At 40.3% G+C, this 19,481-nt stretch overlaps 1 protein-coding gene across 2 annotated transcripts in view; it reads left to right on the top strand.

The window, feature by feature from the left end:
- ankrd52a (ankyrin repeat domain 52a) overlaps positions 1–19,481 on the top strand; it is a 102,597-nt gene that overhangs the window by 46,863 nt on the left and 36,253 nt on the right. For both annotated transcript variants that reach the window (XM_051925031.1, XM_028798602.2), the window contains exons 13-16: positions 4,717–4,785; positions 8,917–9,057; positions 13,624–13,701; positions 13,921–14,032. In XM_051925031.1, coding sequence (XP_051780991.1) covers positions 4,717–4,785; positions 8,917–9,057; positions 13,624–13,701; positions 13,921–14,032 — 400 coding nt within the window. The remainder of the gene's footprint in view (positions 1–4,716; positions 4,786–8,916; positions 9,058–13,623; positions 13,702–13,920; positions 14,033–19,481) is intronic.

Below are 19,481 nucleotides of genomic sequence, written 5' to 3' on the forward strand. Positions count from 1 at the left end.
CTCGCGCACAACAGCAAGGCAAATCCCCCTACAGGCACCGGACGGGACACACACCAAGAGGGGGATTCAACAAGCCACTGGAACACAAAAAAAAAGAACACAAAACCACCTCACACACCCTACAAGCAACGGACGGGACACACACAAAGAGGGGGATTCAACAAGCCCATGGAACACAAAAAGAAAGAAGACGCTCGCGCAACAACAATCCTCAGCCACCCCCACCCCCCCACATCAATAAGAAGTGACACCCAAAGCCACATTTCTAAAGGAAACGTCCATATTAAACATACGTCATCTCAACACCTTCACACTAGGCAGCATAGGTGGATCTCCTTACAATAAAGCACTATTAACCGTTCAACTGCAGAAAAGGCTACATATTAACAGTGAGTGCGATCCTCCTTATTACTTATCCATGTTTCGCATGCTGAGGAACAAACAAGTCATGAATACACGGTCACAGGTACAAAACGATTCGGATGGGATAACGGGACCAAACACACGAACACGAATGAAGCAACAAAATACACGGCGGCGCATACAACACGCTTCGGAAACTCCGAGAGAAAAAATGTCGAGGATCAAAAAACGCAAAGCTCAACTAACCCCGTTACAGAGACGTGCCCAAATGGACAGACACAATGAACGTAGACGCATACAGCGCGCGTCTCAAAGTGCTGCATCGAAACAAGCACGATTTCAAACCGTAAGAGCTCGCGTCTCAGACATACAAAAAAGGGAGCGAAGAGACAGAATAAATGAACGCAGACGTGTACAACGCGCATATGAACTGCCAGAAAACAAGCAAGCAAGACTCCAAAAGCAGAAAGCTCAACTGACCGACATACAAAAACGGACAAGGCTCGATACAAACAATGCACGACGTAGACTGAAACGGACTTTTCGCAAAGCGGAGGCGAATCAATTAAAACTCGAAAATAGCGCGTCACAAATAATGGACATGCAACAATGCGGCACTCAAACGCCACAAGCAAAACATGCCCGTCGCGGACATCAACGCCAGACACCTGCTAAACGCTTACGCCAGTTGGCTGACAACTCCTTCAATAATGAGTCCACTATTGAGGAAAATTCATTGGGATTAATGAATGTCATTTGCAATCATTGTCATTCACTTAACTTCCCAGAAGAAACAACTGGCAATACAAATAATGAATTTACACGTTGTTGTCAAAAGGGGCAGATTAGACTGCCTCCTTTACATTCATATCCTGAATATCTACAGAAAGTAAAAACTTTATGAACTGCATTAGATCCTACAATAGTTCATTTGCTTTTGCATCTACCGGAGTACATATCAGGCCACCAAAAGGCAATGGCCCATACTGCTTTCGCATATGTGGTTAACACAACGCACTATATTATGTCCAAAAAATATTAATGTTTTTATCATTAATAACCAGGTCATTTCATTACTTCCTGGAGAGACACGGCTCTTTCTAAGCTCTGACAAAGTTTACTCTAATGACGACAATGAACATCTGAATTTCCCCTTAGAATATTTGAACACTATTAACCCGGCCGGATGACCACAACACAACCTTACCCTTAAAAACGGAACAATAATCATGCTATTAAGAAACCTTAACACTAAACAGGGTTTATGCAATGGCACACGGTTAGTCGTCAACACCATGACACACAATGTTATTCAAGCAACAGTTCTTACAGGATCACATGCTAACAATAATACTGTTCTCATTCCTAGATTTGACCTTACGAGTTCTGACCTAGAATTACCTTTTACATTGAAACGCCGACAGTTCCCCATTAAACCTGCATTTGCCATGACCATCAACAAATCACAAGGACAAACCATGGACAAGGTTGGCATCTACCTCTCTGAACCCGTTTTTGGACATGGACAACTTTATGTTGCCTTCTCACGTGTTCGACGTTCATCTGACGTTAAAGTTATAAATGATCCATGCCAAGGAAGACTCATTCAAGGACAAGACACCATCTTTACTACTAATGTTGTATACAAAGAAATATTCCAATAAAACATTACTCTATGCCAAACATCCTATTTTTTATTTCTATAGGCATCATCCAAACCTGCACACTATTCTATATCTAATTCATACATCTCACTCTTTGTCATGCCCCAACGCCAGGGGTTGGCGAGCGAAGCGAGCAGGGGGTGGAGCCCCCCTAGTAGTTTATAAGCTTTACGTAAATTTACAGAAGTCAGGAGTGTTTTTTAGTTCCTGTCTAATTTGCTGCATCGTTGTTATATCAGAATCGGATTCTCACCTAAAACGTAATCTCTCTCCATGTAAAATTCAGCGTCTGTCAGTATGTCTGTCCGCTTTTCACGAGAGAACTACTTAACAGATTCAGATTGGGTTTTTTTCTATAATTTGCCTGAACATTCCAGTTGATTTTTCGACTTCTGTCATTGCGCTAAGTATTATAGTTTGGTTGCGGCACTGATTTATTTGCTTGAATTCGAGAGACATGCTATGGGACCTCAGGACTAGGGAGCCGGGCAGGGCCAGCCTCCTTTCGAGTCGCACTACCTCTCGCCACGTATTGGAGTGTACCTTGCCTTCGCTCAGCCAGCGATACCTGTTTGTTCAGCAGACATTATCTACAGATTGTTAAAGAGAAACATTTGACATTTTTGAGAGAGAGATCTCAGCTATGTGTATTTTAGGGGGTACCTGCTCATTGGCAGAGATATCATGGCTACGTGCTCTTCTCCCCACATGGGGGACGCTCTCGTATCAGAGCTGAACACGATCAGATACAGTGTCGATGTTTGACATTGGAGCATACCTACCTTCTGTTTGACTAGAGATACCTTGCCAACTTTTTACATTTTTGGCAAAGACATCACAGCTACGTTCTTGCCCCAATAGCAAAACCACATTTTGTGTGCATTATTCCTTTAATTGTGTATCTTAGATAATTACAAGGGGAGCTCCGCCCCCTGCTCGCTTCGCTCGCCTACCCCCGGTGCTGGGTATCCTGAAATACATTAGTCGAGCTCGTTCGTCTTGGAGCCGTGCCCGCTTTGCTTGCGGCATTTCAGATGTGCACTGTAGGCGCCTGCGTTCATTGATTTTATCCAGCTGGGCTCGTGTTTGTATATCCGTCAGTCGAGCTCGTTCGTTTTGAACCCGTGCCTGCTTTGCTTCCGCAGTTTCAGACGCGCGTTGTAGGCGCCTGCGTTCATTGATGTTATCTAGGTGGGCTCGTGTTTGTATCGTTGAGCTGTATTGTGTTTGAATTCGGTGTAAAGCGTTCAGCGGTCTGTACAATCCCAAGCAGCACATTATTCCTAACTTCACTCCGCAGTAGTGCCGCCCACAATATGGCGGTGACGCCTGTGCCTTCACTCCGCAGTAGTGCCACTCACAATATGGCGGTGACGCCTGCGCCTTCCGTATTTTATGGACCCGTGGGGCCTCCGTAGCCTCTTCCGTTTGAATCTGGGCTGCAGCGCAGAGTCCTCTTTTTTTGTGTGGCTGTGTCGGTAGTCGTTGGCCATGGGCGCGTTGTTGCTTCATTTCTCATTCACGTCAGTTGAGCTCTTTCGTTTTTGGGCCGTGACTCCTATGGGCGCGGTGGATACGACTTTGCGTGCGGTTTATGAGACACGCGCTGTACACACCTGCGCAGTACGTCTCATGGTCCCATCTCCGTGTACCTGCGTCCATGCCATCCGGTTTACCATTCTCAGTTAGTAATATGGATCTTACTGTATGAGCCAGTAGCACTTTTGCTTTGCCCATTGGTGAATGGCCTGAAATTCACTAAAACAATAATTAGATACAAACATAATTCACATGTGCATCCAGGACCGGTCTTGGAGGTCATGATGCAGCAAAGGCATTGTCAAACTGGGATATGATCACCACTATGTTTCACCACTGGGTTGAGGGCCCTTGTTCATCAAAAAGAAGCATTTTTGATTAAGTTCACCAATCATACGCTGGTTCAGATCTCCTCAGCATCACATATGTGTATTAAGGTAAATCTGAAACAAGCACTAATCTTCTTGTTAGTGTGAAGTACTACTTAGTTACATTTCTATAATTCCCTTTATGGCCCAGTGTGCTGAGAAGAAAGACACCTGCAGACTCCTATATGTTCACAGTTTTACATCTTACTGTTTTTCAAATTTTAACCAGATGGACACTTGTGATAACTGACTGCAATTCCAAGCTTCCTCAGTTTTAACAATATGTCTTGGGATTTGTTTGGGTGCAGCCCCCAGCATTTTGTATTCCTTTTTGCCAAGGTTTTCCAAAATTGTGGCATAGTGTATCTTTAGTATCAGTGTTTTGACAACCTCATATTGAGTAAAGGGGCAAAACATTATAGAATTTATGTTGGGCAGGCCTGACCTAAATCAAGCCTGGTTACTAGCACAGGTATTAAATCAGCTGATCCTTACTATACCTTTAATTATGTTACTGGTAGGTTAGAAACACATTCACATTTGACTATTTGTTGTGTGTAATATTATTGTTGTGTAACCAGATGAAAGAGGCACCAAATTCTTTTCTCTGAAGATTACCCACTATATATCACAAGCCACAAAAATATTTGATCAAATTCACAACACACCTGCAGTGATGCAGAAAATCAAACCAAGGAAATACTTAACCTTACCTCCTGTAAATGTCATTTTGTACTTTCCTCTCAAAAGGCAACATTCATGACTGGTTTTCTTTCTTTCAGAAATGTTGAATGTCTTAACTTACTATTGAGCAGTGGTGCTGACTTGACAAAGAAGGACAAGTTTGGAAGGTGAGAAGAGTTTTTGTTCAGTGTATATAGCTACCAGTTTAGTCAAAATCATTTACATTTTATGTTGAATTAAAACAGAATTATATAAATTGAGTCTATCCAGTGCAGGTTTATGCTCTCAAAGTGTTGTTGCTCAAAGTTCAGTAGTTTGCCACCAAGTGTTTGGATAGTAGGCAAGGCAAAATCAGTAGTCACAGTGAAATTGTCCATCCATTTTGGGCTTTTCAGCTTGCTTTTCTTGTCCCCAACACGTCCAAAGTATGGTGTTGCTGATTAAGTTTGTTTTTTGTTTCCAGTATTAAAAAATACAAAGAGGTAACTAGGGTTGAGAGCAAAATGTAAGTACAGTGGAACCTTGGTTCATGACCATAATTCGTTCCAAAACTCTGGTCGTAAACCGATTTGGACGTGAACCGAAGCAATTTCCCCCATAGGATTGTATGTAAATACAATTAATCCGTTCCAGACCATACGAACTGTATGTAAATGTATAAGTTTTTAAGCACAAATATAGTTAATTAAACCATAGAATGCACAGCGTAATAGTAAACTAAATGTAAAAACATTGAACAACACTGAGAAAACCTTGAACAACGGAGAAAACTTAACATTGCAAGAGTTCGCGCTATACTGTAGCCTTATGACTTGATCGCTGTAAACACTTTTTAAATGAGTTTTAAGCACAGGGGAAAAAAGGAACATTTGAACAAATCCGAACTTTATTTAAAAGCCAACTATAAGCAACCAAGAAAGTTACATTGCAGGAGTTCTCGCTAATAGCCTTACAACCCGATCGCTGTGTAAACTTTTTTTTTAATGAGTTTTAAGCACAGGGGAAAAAAATGAACATTTGAAAAATCAGAAATTTAATAAACAACCAAGAAAAGTAACATTGCAACAATTCACGCTATGAACCGTAAAAATGAACATTTGAAAAATCCGTAATACAAAAACTAACCATAAACCACCAAGAAAACTAACCTTGCATGAGTTGAGTTCTGGCGTGAAGTGAGGACGAACTGGGTGGAGAACAATCCGGTCTCGTCGCAGTTGAAGACTTGTTGTGGGATGTAGCCTTCGTCCTCCACTAATTTTGTGAAATTTTTCACACATTCTTTTACAGCTTCAGCGTCGGAACTAGCAGCCTCTCCATGCCTTACCACACTATGAATGCCACTTCTCTTGCAAAACTTTTCAAACCATCCTCTACTGGCTTTAAATTCCTCACTTTCGCCACTCGTAGAAGGATAGTTTTGCAGCAAATCGCCATGAATCTTCCTGGCTTTCTCGCATAACTTCGCCTCGCTTACACTATCCCCTGCAAGTTGCTTCTCGTTCAGCCACACTAGCAACAGTTTTTCCACCTCTTCCAGCACTTGAGGCCTCTGCCTGGTTAACGCTGTAACTCCTTTTGCAACATCAGCTGCTTTAATAGATTCTTTCTGCTGCTTCAGAATAGTCGAAATCGTAGATTTTGACTTCTTGTACTCGGCGGCAAGATCAGTAACACGAATGCCACGCTCATACTTTTCAACAATTTTTCTTTACTTCGATTTCAATTTTCTGCAAAACTTTCTTCTCACCACTCTTCACTTGCTTAGAAGCCATGGTTAACTGCAAAAGCACACAAAATACTGTAGAGCACAAAGAGTTCACAGGTAAAGCACGCACGTCTGACTGAGAACAATGAACAGGGAGAGGCTGAACACGTGCTTAAATACAGTAATCGGTGCGTATGAACCGGAAGGGAAATGACATAGAGCACAAAGAGTTCACAGCGAAAGCACGCTCGCACGTGCAAGTACGCACGTCTGACCGAGAACAATGCAACACGTGCGGAAATCATCAGTGCGCACAAACCGAAAGGGAAACTGGCTTGTTCGTATACAGAGTGTGTGGTCGTGAACCGAGGCAAAAGTTTGGCGAACTTTTTGATTGTAAACCGATTTGTACATGTACCGAGACGTTCGTGAACCGAGGTTCCACTGTAAGCTGAATGATCTCCAGGTGGATGTTAGCAATAAAGGATCACATACTGTAAAGAGCAGTAAGGTCACAATTTTTTGGTTATTTGGAAGATCTGTTCCAACTACACTTGAATGTTCATTTAGTAAAGGCAATAGCAGGTTGATCCTTTCACTTTCTAGTCACTTTGAGATGCATCACAATACAGAGGACATAGTGAGTGGCATGCCATTTGTAAGGGTCAAGTAAGCTCATCATCGGTTGTGCTGAGATGTGGAACCTAAGGACATAAAATATAAAGATAAGAATTCAAACAAAAATATCAAAGTTATAGTTTGTCTGTTTGAGTAAATTACAGTAATAGAAGATCATTTATTTACCATCCTGAAAATGTACCTGCATCCCAAACACCTCTTATACTGAGGTCTGTTTTGACCTCATTGCAGATCTTCACCTTTTCACTTCCACCATCACAATTTTAAGTTCATAACTACGTCTTTGACCTTAGATTCAGTTTCAGTGGTGTCTTTTTGAAGAATTCTTTCTTTGGGTTATTTTTTCGTTTTAAAGTTTGTACTTTTTTTTAAGTTAACTAGAAACTTTTGGTTTGTTTATTTTTTGCCATTGCTGTTAACAGCCATATCTGTCTAATGTTCCGAGCTGGTAGACAAAAAGGAAGCCTAACTAAATTAATGGAGGTGACTAGGAGAAGAAATATAAAAAATATCACAATATACTTAAGTACTGAGAATGATTCTTGGTTGTCAAACCTAAGTACTAAATAAAAAATCAAAGTTGAATCTGGGGGAAAAAGGGGCTGAAATGCTAAGTAAGAACATGGAAAGCAATATGCAGAAATCTTTTGAGTCCTCTGCAAACTTGGATGACCGAGAGAAATTGCGGTGTAACTTCAGCTCTGTGCATCTCAAAGGTTTTTGTGTAAAAATGCCATAACAAGGGCGGCGCAGTGGTAGCGCTGCTGCCTCGCAGTTAGGAGACCCGGGTTCGCTTCCCGGGTCCTCCCCGTGTGGAGTTTGCATGTTCTCCCTGTGTTTGCGTGGGATTTCTCCGGGTGCTCCGGTTTCCTCCCACAATCCAAAAACATGCAGGTTAGGTGGATTGGCGATTCTGAATTGGCCCTAGTGTGTGTGTGTGTGTGTGTGTGTGTGTGTGTGTGTGTCCTGCGGTGGGTTGGCGCCCTGCCCAGGATTGGTTCCTGCCTTGCACCCTGTGTTGGCTGGGATTGGCTCCAGCAGACCCTGTGACCCTATGTTCAGATTCAGAGGGTTGGAAAATGGATGGATGGATGCCATAACAATTAATGTTCAAAAGGCTGACACCCAGAGAAGCAAAGATGGTGTTAGAAAATATAAAACAATCCCTAATCAAAAAAATAACTCCAATAGTACTTTTAGGTATATTATGTAATAAATAGGGCTCAAGTAGATGAGTAATTAAATTAAAAATCATCACAAATCATAACATCTAACCATTTTATTTTTCTAGTATTTTCTTCCTTGATTGCCCTCTTTAGCCTTTAGATGCCCATTTGCTTATTGTATGAATTGATTATAAATCAAGGTGAAAGATGTAGGATGAGATTTATTCCTGGTTAGTTCAGAATACAGGTAACAAATGAGTAGATGTAAAGGATTACCAAGTACCTCGGGGGGCTATATGCATGTGACTTCTTACTGGGGTTCTCCCCCATCAGCCTACCTGCTTTCACTTGGTGTGATATGGAACCAACTTGTTCTTGAGGGAAACTGTTGTCTGGTTTTTGGGCACACAGAGACTTAACACACAGAAGCATTAGTGGAACAAATTCTTTACTCTGTCAGGCCTTGCATACTAGCCTAGTAAGGGCTTTCTTGTCCCTTAAAGTGCCGGATATATGATCCCCATTTTCAGGCATTAAATGTAGAGGCTTGGTTCCATTGATAAAACAGTTTTGTGGCAAGTCTATATTTAAAGACTTTGCAGTTTAATTTGAATCAGTAGTGCTTTGACAGTTAAAAATAAAATTCATTCTGGGAAGGGGCAGCATATCAAGGGTTGACCTAAGAAGCTGTGTTCCACGCTTTATAATATTTATCTGCCTATTAAAAAAAACTTACTGAACTGGCTGTCAGGAATTGTTGTGAAGGCTTTTTTTTCCTCTTCCAGGACTCCTTTGCACTATGCGGCTGCTAATGGCAACTATAGGTGTACAGTGACCTTGGTGAGTGAGGGCGCTGGGGTTAATGAGACTGACAGCAAAGGCTGTACCCCTCTGCACTATGCTGCTGCCTCTGACACATACCGGAGGTAAGTTCTCCCAAAATTAGACCTTGGACATCCTTTAGCCATGCCACATGGAATTTTAATCCATTATCAAATTGTATCCCCAATGAGGTCATGGTGACTACAAGCTGAGTAGTTTAACACAGACTTGCCTTTCCAACGTTGAACACTCCAGCACTTCCCAGGTCACTCTTTTGAATCTAAAAGAGAAGTAAGATTGAAGAGACTATGGTAACTTGTTCTGTCAATGAAGACAGTGTACAGTAATCCCTCCTCCATCGCGGGGGTTGCGTTCCAGAGCCACCCGCGAAATAAGAAAATCCGCGAAGTAGAAACCATATGTTTATATGGTTATTTTTAGATTGTCATGCTTGGGTCACAGATTTGCGCAGAAACACAGGAGGTTGTAGAGAGACAGGAACGTTATTCAAACACTGCAAACAAACATTTGTCTCTTTTTCAAAAGTTTAAACTGTGCTCCATGACAAGACAGAGATGACAGTTCTGTCTCACAATTAAAAGAATGCAAACATATCTTCCTCTTCAAAGGAGTGTGTCAGGAGCAGATCATGTCACAGAGATAGAGAAAAGTAAACAAATCAATGTTTGGCTTTTAAGTATGTGAAGCACCGCGGCACAAAGCTGTTGAAGGCGGCAGCTCACACCCCCTCCGTCAGGAGCAGACAAAGAGAGAGAGACAGAGTTTGTTTTTCAATCAAAAATCAATACGCCCTTCGAGCTTTTAAGTATGCGAAGCACAGCTGCACAAAAGATAGCAACGTGAAGATAATCTTTCAGCATTTTTTGACGAGCGTCCGTATCGTCTAGGTGTGCGAACAGCCCCCCTGCTCAATCCCCCTACGTCAGGATCAGAGAAAGTCAGCGCAAGAGAAAGAGAATAGTAAGCTGGGTAGCTTCTCAGCCATCTGCCAATAGCGTCCCTTGTATGAAATCAACTGGGCAAACCAACTGAGGAAGCATGTACCAGAAATTAAAAGACCCATTGTCCGCAGAAACCCGCGAAGCAGTGAAAAATCCGCGATATGTATTTAAATATGCTTACATATAAAATCCGCGATGGAGTGAAGCCGCGAAAGGCGAAGCGCGATATAGCGAGGGATTACTGTATACAGTTACCAAAGATTTCCCTTAACAGATTTGTTAAAATTTAAAATTACACTAAAGGTGAAATTCTAAATAAAACAGAGTTACCAAACTTCTGTACAATCATTAATGTCATTTTTGTTCTTTCATCGTGACCCCATGGTCACCTGCTGTCTAGAACAGCAGGTAAGCTTGTGTTCTGCCATTTATACAGATATTTACAATAATTATTTTTAGTTATTGATAATTCATTCCTCTAATCTGTCATCCTTTTCATATTTGTATATAATATTTCTGTATGCAGTGATTTTCCTGTCAGCTGCCTGTTCCTGCTTGCATTCCCTGTATTTTATACCAAGCTGTTTTTTTTCACATTTTCTGGTACTTAAACTTTATGTCAGAGTGTTATACTTCAAGAGAATAATAGAATGAAGCCAATGATCAGCCTGGTAAAACATACAAGCAGCTAGTATTAGTACATCTTTACATCACAGGAAGCTAAGGTTTATTACTTCTATCAGTGATTTCCTATTTTGACATATGTAGACCTAAGATTCCTCTGAATAGAAGTGACAGAACACCTTGAGAATTGGAAGTTATGCCTACTGTGTTTACTTTAAATACACTAAAATCCAAATCCTATTATGTGATATCATCTACTGTTAAGTTCTGCTCTGTACTTGTAATATTTCTATTGTACTTTGAAATTGTATTGAGTATTGTGTTCTTTTCTGTGTATTGTATTTACCCCCCCCCCCCTTTTTTTTTTTTTTTTTTGACACCCACTGCACATCCAACCTACACGGAAAGGGGTCTCCCTTTGAACTGCCTTTCCCAAAGTTTCATCCATTAGCCCCCACCCCAAATGAGGTTTTTTTTTTGTTTGTTTTTTTTTTCCTTTTTTGAGTTTTTCCTTGTCTTCTTAGAGAGTCAAGGCTGGGGGGCCGTCAAAAAACAGGGCCTGTTAAAGCTCATTGAGACGCTTCTTGTGTGATTTTGGGCTATATAAAATTAATTGTATTCCACTAAAAGCTTCTGAAATGCTGCAAACACAACCACAGTGAATTATGCTTTATTTTGTTACATGAAAAAAGTGTAGCTCAAATTGCTTTTTAGGATGTCATGTGTTGGTCTCTCTCGCTTAATCCAGACCATGGTTGAAATGCAGTGAATGACATAAAATGGTGACAAGGTAAGCAGTAAACTGCCAGAGGTTCAAATTTAAAGTTTAGATTATCAAAAACTGAATAAAGGAAATTTCCGAATATTATAAATTGTCCTCCTTCAGGGAACAACTAATAGGTTATAACCTATAGATGTTCTGCAGCATTTAAACTAAATTAAGCCTTGCCTGTTGAAGCAAACACTTTGTACAGGTGTCCCAATTTCTGTTGATTACTTAAAAACCCTCTGTCTCTCTTAAATCAGATTTGGAATAGACTGTGTTACTATAACCTCTGAAGTACTGTGTTCCCAATTGCCAGTCACCCCACAATATTCCACATTGGACCTCCTTCACATAAGTACATGTAAGAGTGATGCCTGTCACTCATAGGTCATTAAATAGCAGTGGTAATCATGAGTCCCTAATAAACATTTAGGTGTCCTCGCAGCAGGAAGTTCAACACTTAATTTGGTTTTATGCCACTTACCATCTTAATAATGTACCATACTTGTTCTTTGTATTGAGGTGCAAACTCTCAACCTTGATAAACCTGTGGGCAAGAAAGCAGCAATCTTTCCACACTACATGTGGTAATATTTACTTCAGTCACTCAAGAAATAAAGACAAAGGATAAAAATGTAAAAGCAATGTAGCCTTTATTAAAGTGTAATCATGGCAATAAAATAAAAGTAGTATAGAAAATAAAATGGATTGCAAAACTCTTACTGAAAATCCACACAGTCAAGGGTGGATGTTGCCCTGTGTGGCCTTTTGGTTTAGTAATCAGTATTATGCATAAGTTACATTCTCTAATGTCTGGATCAGATGGTCTTGTGTCATATTATAGGGGAGCTTTTTTGTTTAAAGAAATACTCTCAAAAATATTTTGTATTTTACTTAACCAATGTATTTCGTTGTCATTACTTAGAAAAATTTTTAATCTTGCATTTTCTTGCAGAATTTATATATGAAAGTTTGATAGAATAAGTGTCTAATGTGACCAACACTGGACAACAACTTACAAAATCAAAAAAAAAATCTCATCTTAATTGTGTTGCATAGTTCACATGTCGGGTGTCTAGTCAGATGATCACAACATAACAAAGACATGCATCTTTACTAAAATATTGTAGAACAGGGCAATAAACACTTCTGAAAAACACAATCATTAACAAAAATGAAATGTGCTCAAATCTGAACAAGCATTTGAATTGAAGACCTGCCTCTTCCCTCATTCACAGGTCTGCAATAGTAAAAGCTTTTTCATTGGCCAACATTGCATTTCATGTGATATCAACATTGCAAAATGCACTGAGAGACCTGTACAATTGGAGATTAAAGTTAAAGAAAAACTAATGCAAACATTTTAGGAACAGTGTACGCCGATGCTTCAGCAAGGAAAAGATCAATTAGCATGTTCAGTTTCACTGACTGCTGGTAAATAAATAATCAAGAGTCTCCAGTTATGAATATTAGTAGAACTGCAATAATGGGTAGCAGATATACAATTCACATGCTTGTTCATAACAGTGTGTAGCCAAAAACAGTTTTGTTTAATAATATTTTAACAAAAAAATGTATGTTTGGAATGTTGTGAGTATACGACAGGATAATTTGACATGTGGATTATGCAACATGAGTAACATGAGATTTTTTCATGGATGTATTTGGTACTGTTTCTTGTTGCTCCACGTTTGTCACCATAGACATCTATCAGAAATATTATTAATTGCATTCTGCATGAAAACATGAGATTAAAAATTATCTGCCATCACTACGAACTACATGGAGTAAGCAACATATAAAAAAAAATATTCAAATCATTTTTAGAGAGAGAGAGAGACTGGGAGCATGTACTGATAGCCTGTTGCCTCAACCTCTACACGATGAATCACCTGCATTGGGACCTGAGTGCAGCGGGTGACACCTCGGCACCGCACTTGAACAATGTCAGGTTTTTTTACGGTGGCTAAAATGCCAAACCTGCCACCAACCCCCAGGTTTTCCCTGTAAATTACAGGACCTGCTTTCAGGGCTGGACACAGATTAACAGCATACCCAGGACAAAGCAGCTACGTGGTAAGGGCCTTGCTCAAGGGCCCAACAGAGTAGAGTCACTTCTGACATTTATTATTGCCAGCATAAATCCCTAGCCTCAGAGCCACTACTCCACCCTTTCAGTAGATGATTCCTTTTCTTGTGTAACAGATTCATTACTAACTACAGTATATTAGAATCCTTATGTCAAATGCTAATCAACTTGAATAGTGCTTGCTGCCTATCTTTTCTATTTGATTTAACCTTTTTTCTTCCTATTACAGGACTGATAAGCCACAATCTGCAAGCCAGGAGAACGATGATGAAATGATGAAGGAATCAAGACGGAAAGAAACATTTTTGTAAGTTTAATGACTAATCAATGAGATCATGAATAAATGACACAGTATCCTTTTGTGTGTGTGTCTATGTGAGAGAGACCAAGGTTTCCACACTTGCATTTGTGTGTGGCTGAATTCAGTGGCTACAGTTTGAGGTAGAGCTTATGAAAATGGCAGTGCAATGGCTACTCTGCCTTTTCTAGACTTTTATTTGCTTCTGACCGTCTTCTTTGTATGCAGCTGCCTAGAGTATCTTCTGGACAATGGTGCAGATCCCTCCATTCGAGACAGGCAGGGCTACAGTGCTTTGCACTATGCAGCCGCTTATGGCAACAAGCAAAACCTTGAACTGGTAAGCAGATATGTGTCTTTTGAAATAACTAATACCTGAAGCTACACTTAAGCATGCAGAACATTCCACAGCTTTATGTAAGAAATGCCTCTTCAATGTTAACTTTAGGCAAAGAGCTCTCTACTTTAGTTAAGCAGACCCTGAATAGAGCTGCCAATTAGCTGGACACCTTGCATATCTGTTTGTCAGTTATTTGTACGCAAATAATGAGCATTACAATAACTAACTGATGCTGAGCTTCCTCTATTTGGTTTCTTTTTGGTAACCTTCTATGGTACATGGTGTCACTGCTATACTCCAGGCTTTACTGCCCTTAGGAATAACACCAGAAATACTTAGGAGCCTTATAATCCAAGGGTGAAAATAGTCTTATTAATATTATTAGCTGTGTTACCTAGCTTCACCTGGGAAATTCCCTAAGACGGTGTTTTTGTTTATTGTGCCAAGGGTTAATTGGATGTATCATAAGTACTATGTAAGTAGCTGAGCACTTTTCTGTATACTATAATTGGATGTATCATAAGTACTATGTAAGTAGCTGAGCACTTTTCTGTATACTATATATAGGTGCCAGTGCATCGCAGGTTACACATACATACATGCCATGTGCAATTTAGTGTCTCCAGTCTGCCTAATCTGCATTTCTTTGTACTGTCGGAGGAAACCAGACCACAAAGACATGGAGAGAACATTCAGGCTTCCACACAGGAAGGACCTGGGACTAAAACCCTGGTCTTCTTACTGCGAGGAAGCAGCCCTATCACTGCACCGCCCATTGTTGAGCATACTACATGCAATTGCACATAAGTAAAACATTCCTTCCATAGCTCAACTCTTGCTTTTCCTAGTGACTTGGCTGTTTTTGATGGTCATTGCAAAACAGAATTTTAGAGAAAACTGTGTTTTTTCATTTAAACAGGTAATTTTTTGGGTGTAAATATAATTTAATCCTATAGCACGTCCTGTAAAAACAGGCACTGGCTTAGAACTTTAATTTCTTGATATACTGCTCAAGGAAGTTGAGCAGAGGGAGACATGGGTCAGGAGACGAACTTAGTACAACAATGAAGTGAGTTTCCAAAGAAGGGAATTATTTCTAATGATCAAAAATCAGGCTTATGCATGAACCATAGTTCTTTAGAAAGCACATGCACGGTAAATGGTAAGAGAAGTATCCACAATTACAGGTGAAGAACCAGGTGCAATGCCAACTTAAGTAGTATTGTGCTGATAATTCAACACAATGTGAATTCTGTAGAGCATTGCCTAGTAACTTTTGCTCAAAATCGTGTCACAGGAATTCTGAAACATAACACTAAAATAAAACCATTCTCTACACTATGCAGGCCTTTGCTCTCATGAGATATCTTGACATGACAGAATTTTCTTGACTTTAGGGACTACTTGTCCTTCTGTGTGTTGACTAGGTGAAAATGCATCTCTGAATTTTGTATTGTTTTCTAGTAGTACAAATTTAATGACAGCACAATTATTTCATTTTCATGTTTTAGCCACCCATTGTGTATTATCATAGCATTTGTGGGACTAACAGAGTTCTTCATGAATTGGCCTACTCTCACAATTTATGCTTAACACGCACAACCACACATACCCTATCCTCTTAAGCATGGTCTGTCTTTCCTCAGTATTCCATAGAGGGACTCACTAGCTTCAGTGTGAACACACGGGTGTCCCCAGGTACAGTGGGGCAAAAAAGTATTTAGTCAGCCACCAATTGTGCAAGTTCTCCCACTTAAAAAGATGAGAGAGGCCTGTAATTTTCATCATAGGTATACCTCAACTATGAGAGACAAAATGAGAAAAAAAAATCCAGAAAATCACATTGTCTGATTTTTGAAGAATTTATTTGCAGATTATGGTGGAAAAAAAGTATTTGGTCAATAACAAAAGTTCATCTCAATACTTTGTTGTATACCCTTTGTTGGCAATGACAGAGTCAAACGTTTTCTGTAAGTCTTCACAAGGTTTTCACACACTGTTGCTGGTATTTTGGCCCATTCCTCCATGCAGATCTCCTCTAGAGCAGTGATGTTTTGGGGCTGTCGCTGGGCAACACGGACTTTCAACTCCCTCCAAGGATTTTCTATGGGGTTGCGATCTGGAGACTGGCTAGGCCACTCCAGGACCTTGAAATGCTTCTTACGAAGCCACTCCTTCGTTACCCGGGCGGTGTGTTTGGGATCATTGTTATGCTGAAAGACCCAGCCATGTTTCATCTTCAATGCCCTTGCTGATGGAAGGAGGTTTTCACTCAAAATCTGACGATACATGGCCCCATTCATTCTTTCCTTTACACGGATCAGTCGTCCTGGTCCCTTTGCAGAAAAACAGCCCCAAAGCATGATGTTTCCACTCCCATGCTTTACAGTAGGTATGGTGTTCTTTGGATGTAACTCAGCATTCTTTCTCCTCCAAACATGACGAGTAGAGTTTTTACCAAAAAGTTCTATTTTGGTTTCATTCCTCTTCTGGATCATTCAAATGCTCTCTAGCAAACTTCAGACGGGCCTGCACATGTACTGGCTTAAGCAAGGGGACACGTCTGGCACTGCAGGATTTGAGTCCCTGGCGGCGTAGTGTGTTACTGATGGTAGCCCTTGTTACTTTGGTCCCAGCTCTCTGCAGGTCATTCACTAGGTCCCCCCGTGTGGTTCTGGGATTCTTGCTCACCGTTCTTGCAAGATCTCACCCCATGGGGTCAAAATGATCACGTGGACCCCCAGATCGAGGGAGATTATCAGTGGTCTTGTACGTCTTCCATTTTCTAATAATTGCTCCCACAGTTGATTTCTTCACACCAAGCTGCTTACCTATTTCAGATTCAGTCTTCCCAGCCTGGTGCAGGTCTACAATTTTGTTTCTGGTGTCCTTTGACAGCTCTTTGGTCTTGGCCATAGTGGAGTTTGGAGTGTGACTGTTTGAGGTTGTGGACAGGTGTCTTTTATATTGATAACGAGTTCAAACAGGTGCCATTAATACAGGTAACGAGTGGAGGACAGAGAAGCCTCTTACAGAAGAAGTTACAGGTCTGTGAGAGCCAGAAAATTTTGCTTGTTTGTAGGTGACCAAATACTTATTTTCCACCATAATTTTTGCAAATAAATTCTTTAAAAATCAGACAATGTGATTTTCTGGATTTTTTTTTCTCATTTTGTCTCTCATAGTTAAGGTATACCTATGATAAAAATTACAGGCCTCTCTCATCTTTTTAAGTGGGAGAACTTGCACAATTGGTGGCTGACTAAATACTTTTTTGCCCCACTGTATGTCTCATGCTTAACACTAGAATTACCAGAGTCTACGAAAAAACTCGTAGATCCGGCCCACCTTAAAACCGTTCTCACCTCTCTTTTGTCTTCTAAATGTGCCGATTAAGACGAGCAGCAAAAAGCCGGCTATTCCATCCTCCACCATCGCAAAACGTTCACTAAGTTTTCCCAGCTCATGCCTTGTTTGATTATCTGGGAGTGACTGAACTAGAGTTTTAGAGTGGAAATAATAGATCGTTATTTGGAACACACGCATTTCATGTGTGTTCCGTTTCTACAGTAATCTGTGTAAACACATTGTTAAAATAGAAACTTTTTCATATTTTAGTAATAAATGTTACACAATGTAGGCATAAACTATAGAATGTGTGAAGACTGATGGCCAAACATCAAATAAACACTTTCACAAAAGGTTCAAGGATGTCACAACACCTTCCATGGCGTAACGCTGAGATTTGCTGACTAAGAGCACGGCAACCCTGCCGTGCCGTAGAGATCCGAGTTCAAATCCCCGCTGGGGAGGAAGTGTTTTTTTTTTTTTTTTTTCTTTGTAGCCTCAAACAGACATAAAATTTATAAATTGGTATGCACTGTAAATCGTTAAGTTTAAAATGTCGATCGCGGTTATTTCTGTTGATTAATTCATGCTTTTTTACTTAGAGTCAGAACAGAAGCTTATTCAGCTTCTGACCTGACTCTAAGTAACAGCACCAGTATAAATCACACCCAATCTGACGCTGTTCGTTTTCAAATAACATTGCATTACTTCAACTATGTTTTCTGATTGGTACTATTCGCGTCATAAAATGATTTCTTCAAAACATCGCATATATTTGTTTTGAGATAATGAAGAGAGTTGCAAATTATTGGTGCTTGTTCAGTGTAATAGGAACCATAGCACAGAGAAGTGTGTACACTGCAACACAAGTACACATGTCGTAAATGTAGGAAGGGCGCTCCTTGGGTGAGCTATAGCGCGTCTTTATGTGAAAACAGCAGTGTCAGATGGGGAGTGTCTGATGATTGCATATAGTGCTGAAGTTACTGCTCTTTACTATGTTTCCTCTGCATGTCCTGGAGTACAAAAGAAACGGCATACAGCAACATGTGGGGACTGGCAAGATTGGGGGGAAAAAAAACATGCAGTCGTATGTATCGTGATACACTGCAGAGCTATAGCGCGTCTTTAAGTGAAAACAGCAGTGTCAGATGGGGTAGGGAAGGATCCTGAACGTGACTGAGAGAATGAAAAGTGAATAAAAAAAAAAAAAAAAACAAAGCTAACCTTTACAAATATCATAAATTACACTGGCTGTTACAGACTGAAATCAAATGTATCTTTTCATTCTAAGATAGTAAAAATAAGAGTAGTTCACTTCTCAAAAAGGAGTCGTGCAGGATCGAACTCGTGACCTTTTGATTCCCAGTCAGCAACTGATACTGTTGCTCCATGGGGCCGTCGTAGTAAATGAGTGTCAATGTCACACGCTAAGGTGGCTTTTTTTTCTGCAGTTATATTTTTGAATAAAAGCGCACTTGTTCTGTTATATTTGTACCTTTCGTGAAAGTTTTTCTTTGATATTTGGACTTCAGGCTTCATACATTATATAGTTTATGCCTACATTTTGTCATTTACTACTAGAATATGAAAAACGTTTGTTTTAAAAATGTGTTTACACAAATTACTGTAGAAACGGAACACACATGAAATGCGTGTGTTCCAAATAACGATCTATTATTTCCACTCTAAAACTTCACTTCACTCCTAGATAATCAATCAAGGCATGAGCTGGGAGAAGTTCGTGCACGTTCTAAGTCAGTGGGGGGGTGGAGTAGTTGGCTGTTTGCAGCTTGTCTTTATCTGCACATTTAGAAGACAAAAGACGATGGCGGAGAAGTGCGAACGGATTTAAGAAGCGATTTAAGGTGGGACGGATCTACGAGTTTTTTCGTTGGCTCAGGTAATTCTAGTGTTAAAGGATGATGCACCTTTTTTCCTGAGAATAACTCAAGACACATGGAAACCAGTGCATTGTGGTTAATGCCATTTTCAAGCCAACAATGTGTTGTTCCCTTTAAGCTGTATTCTGCTTGAGGTATATCCCCTTCGCCTTCTGACTCTGTGAGAAAGAAAGTAGCATCCTCCACACTTTGTGCCT

Source organism: Erpetoichthys calabaricus, chromosome 3, assembly GCF_900747795.2.
Source record: "Erpetoichthys calabaricus chromosome 3, fErpCal1.3, whole genome shotgun sequence".
NCBI lineage: Eukaryota > Metazoa > Chordata > Cladistia > Polypteriformes > Polypteridae > Erpetoichthys > Erpetoichthys calabaricus.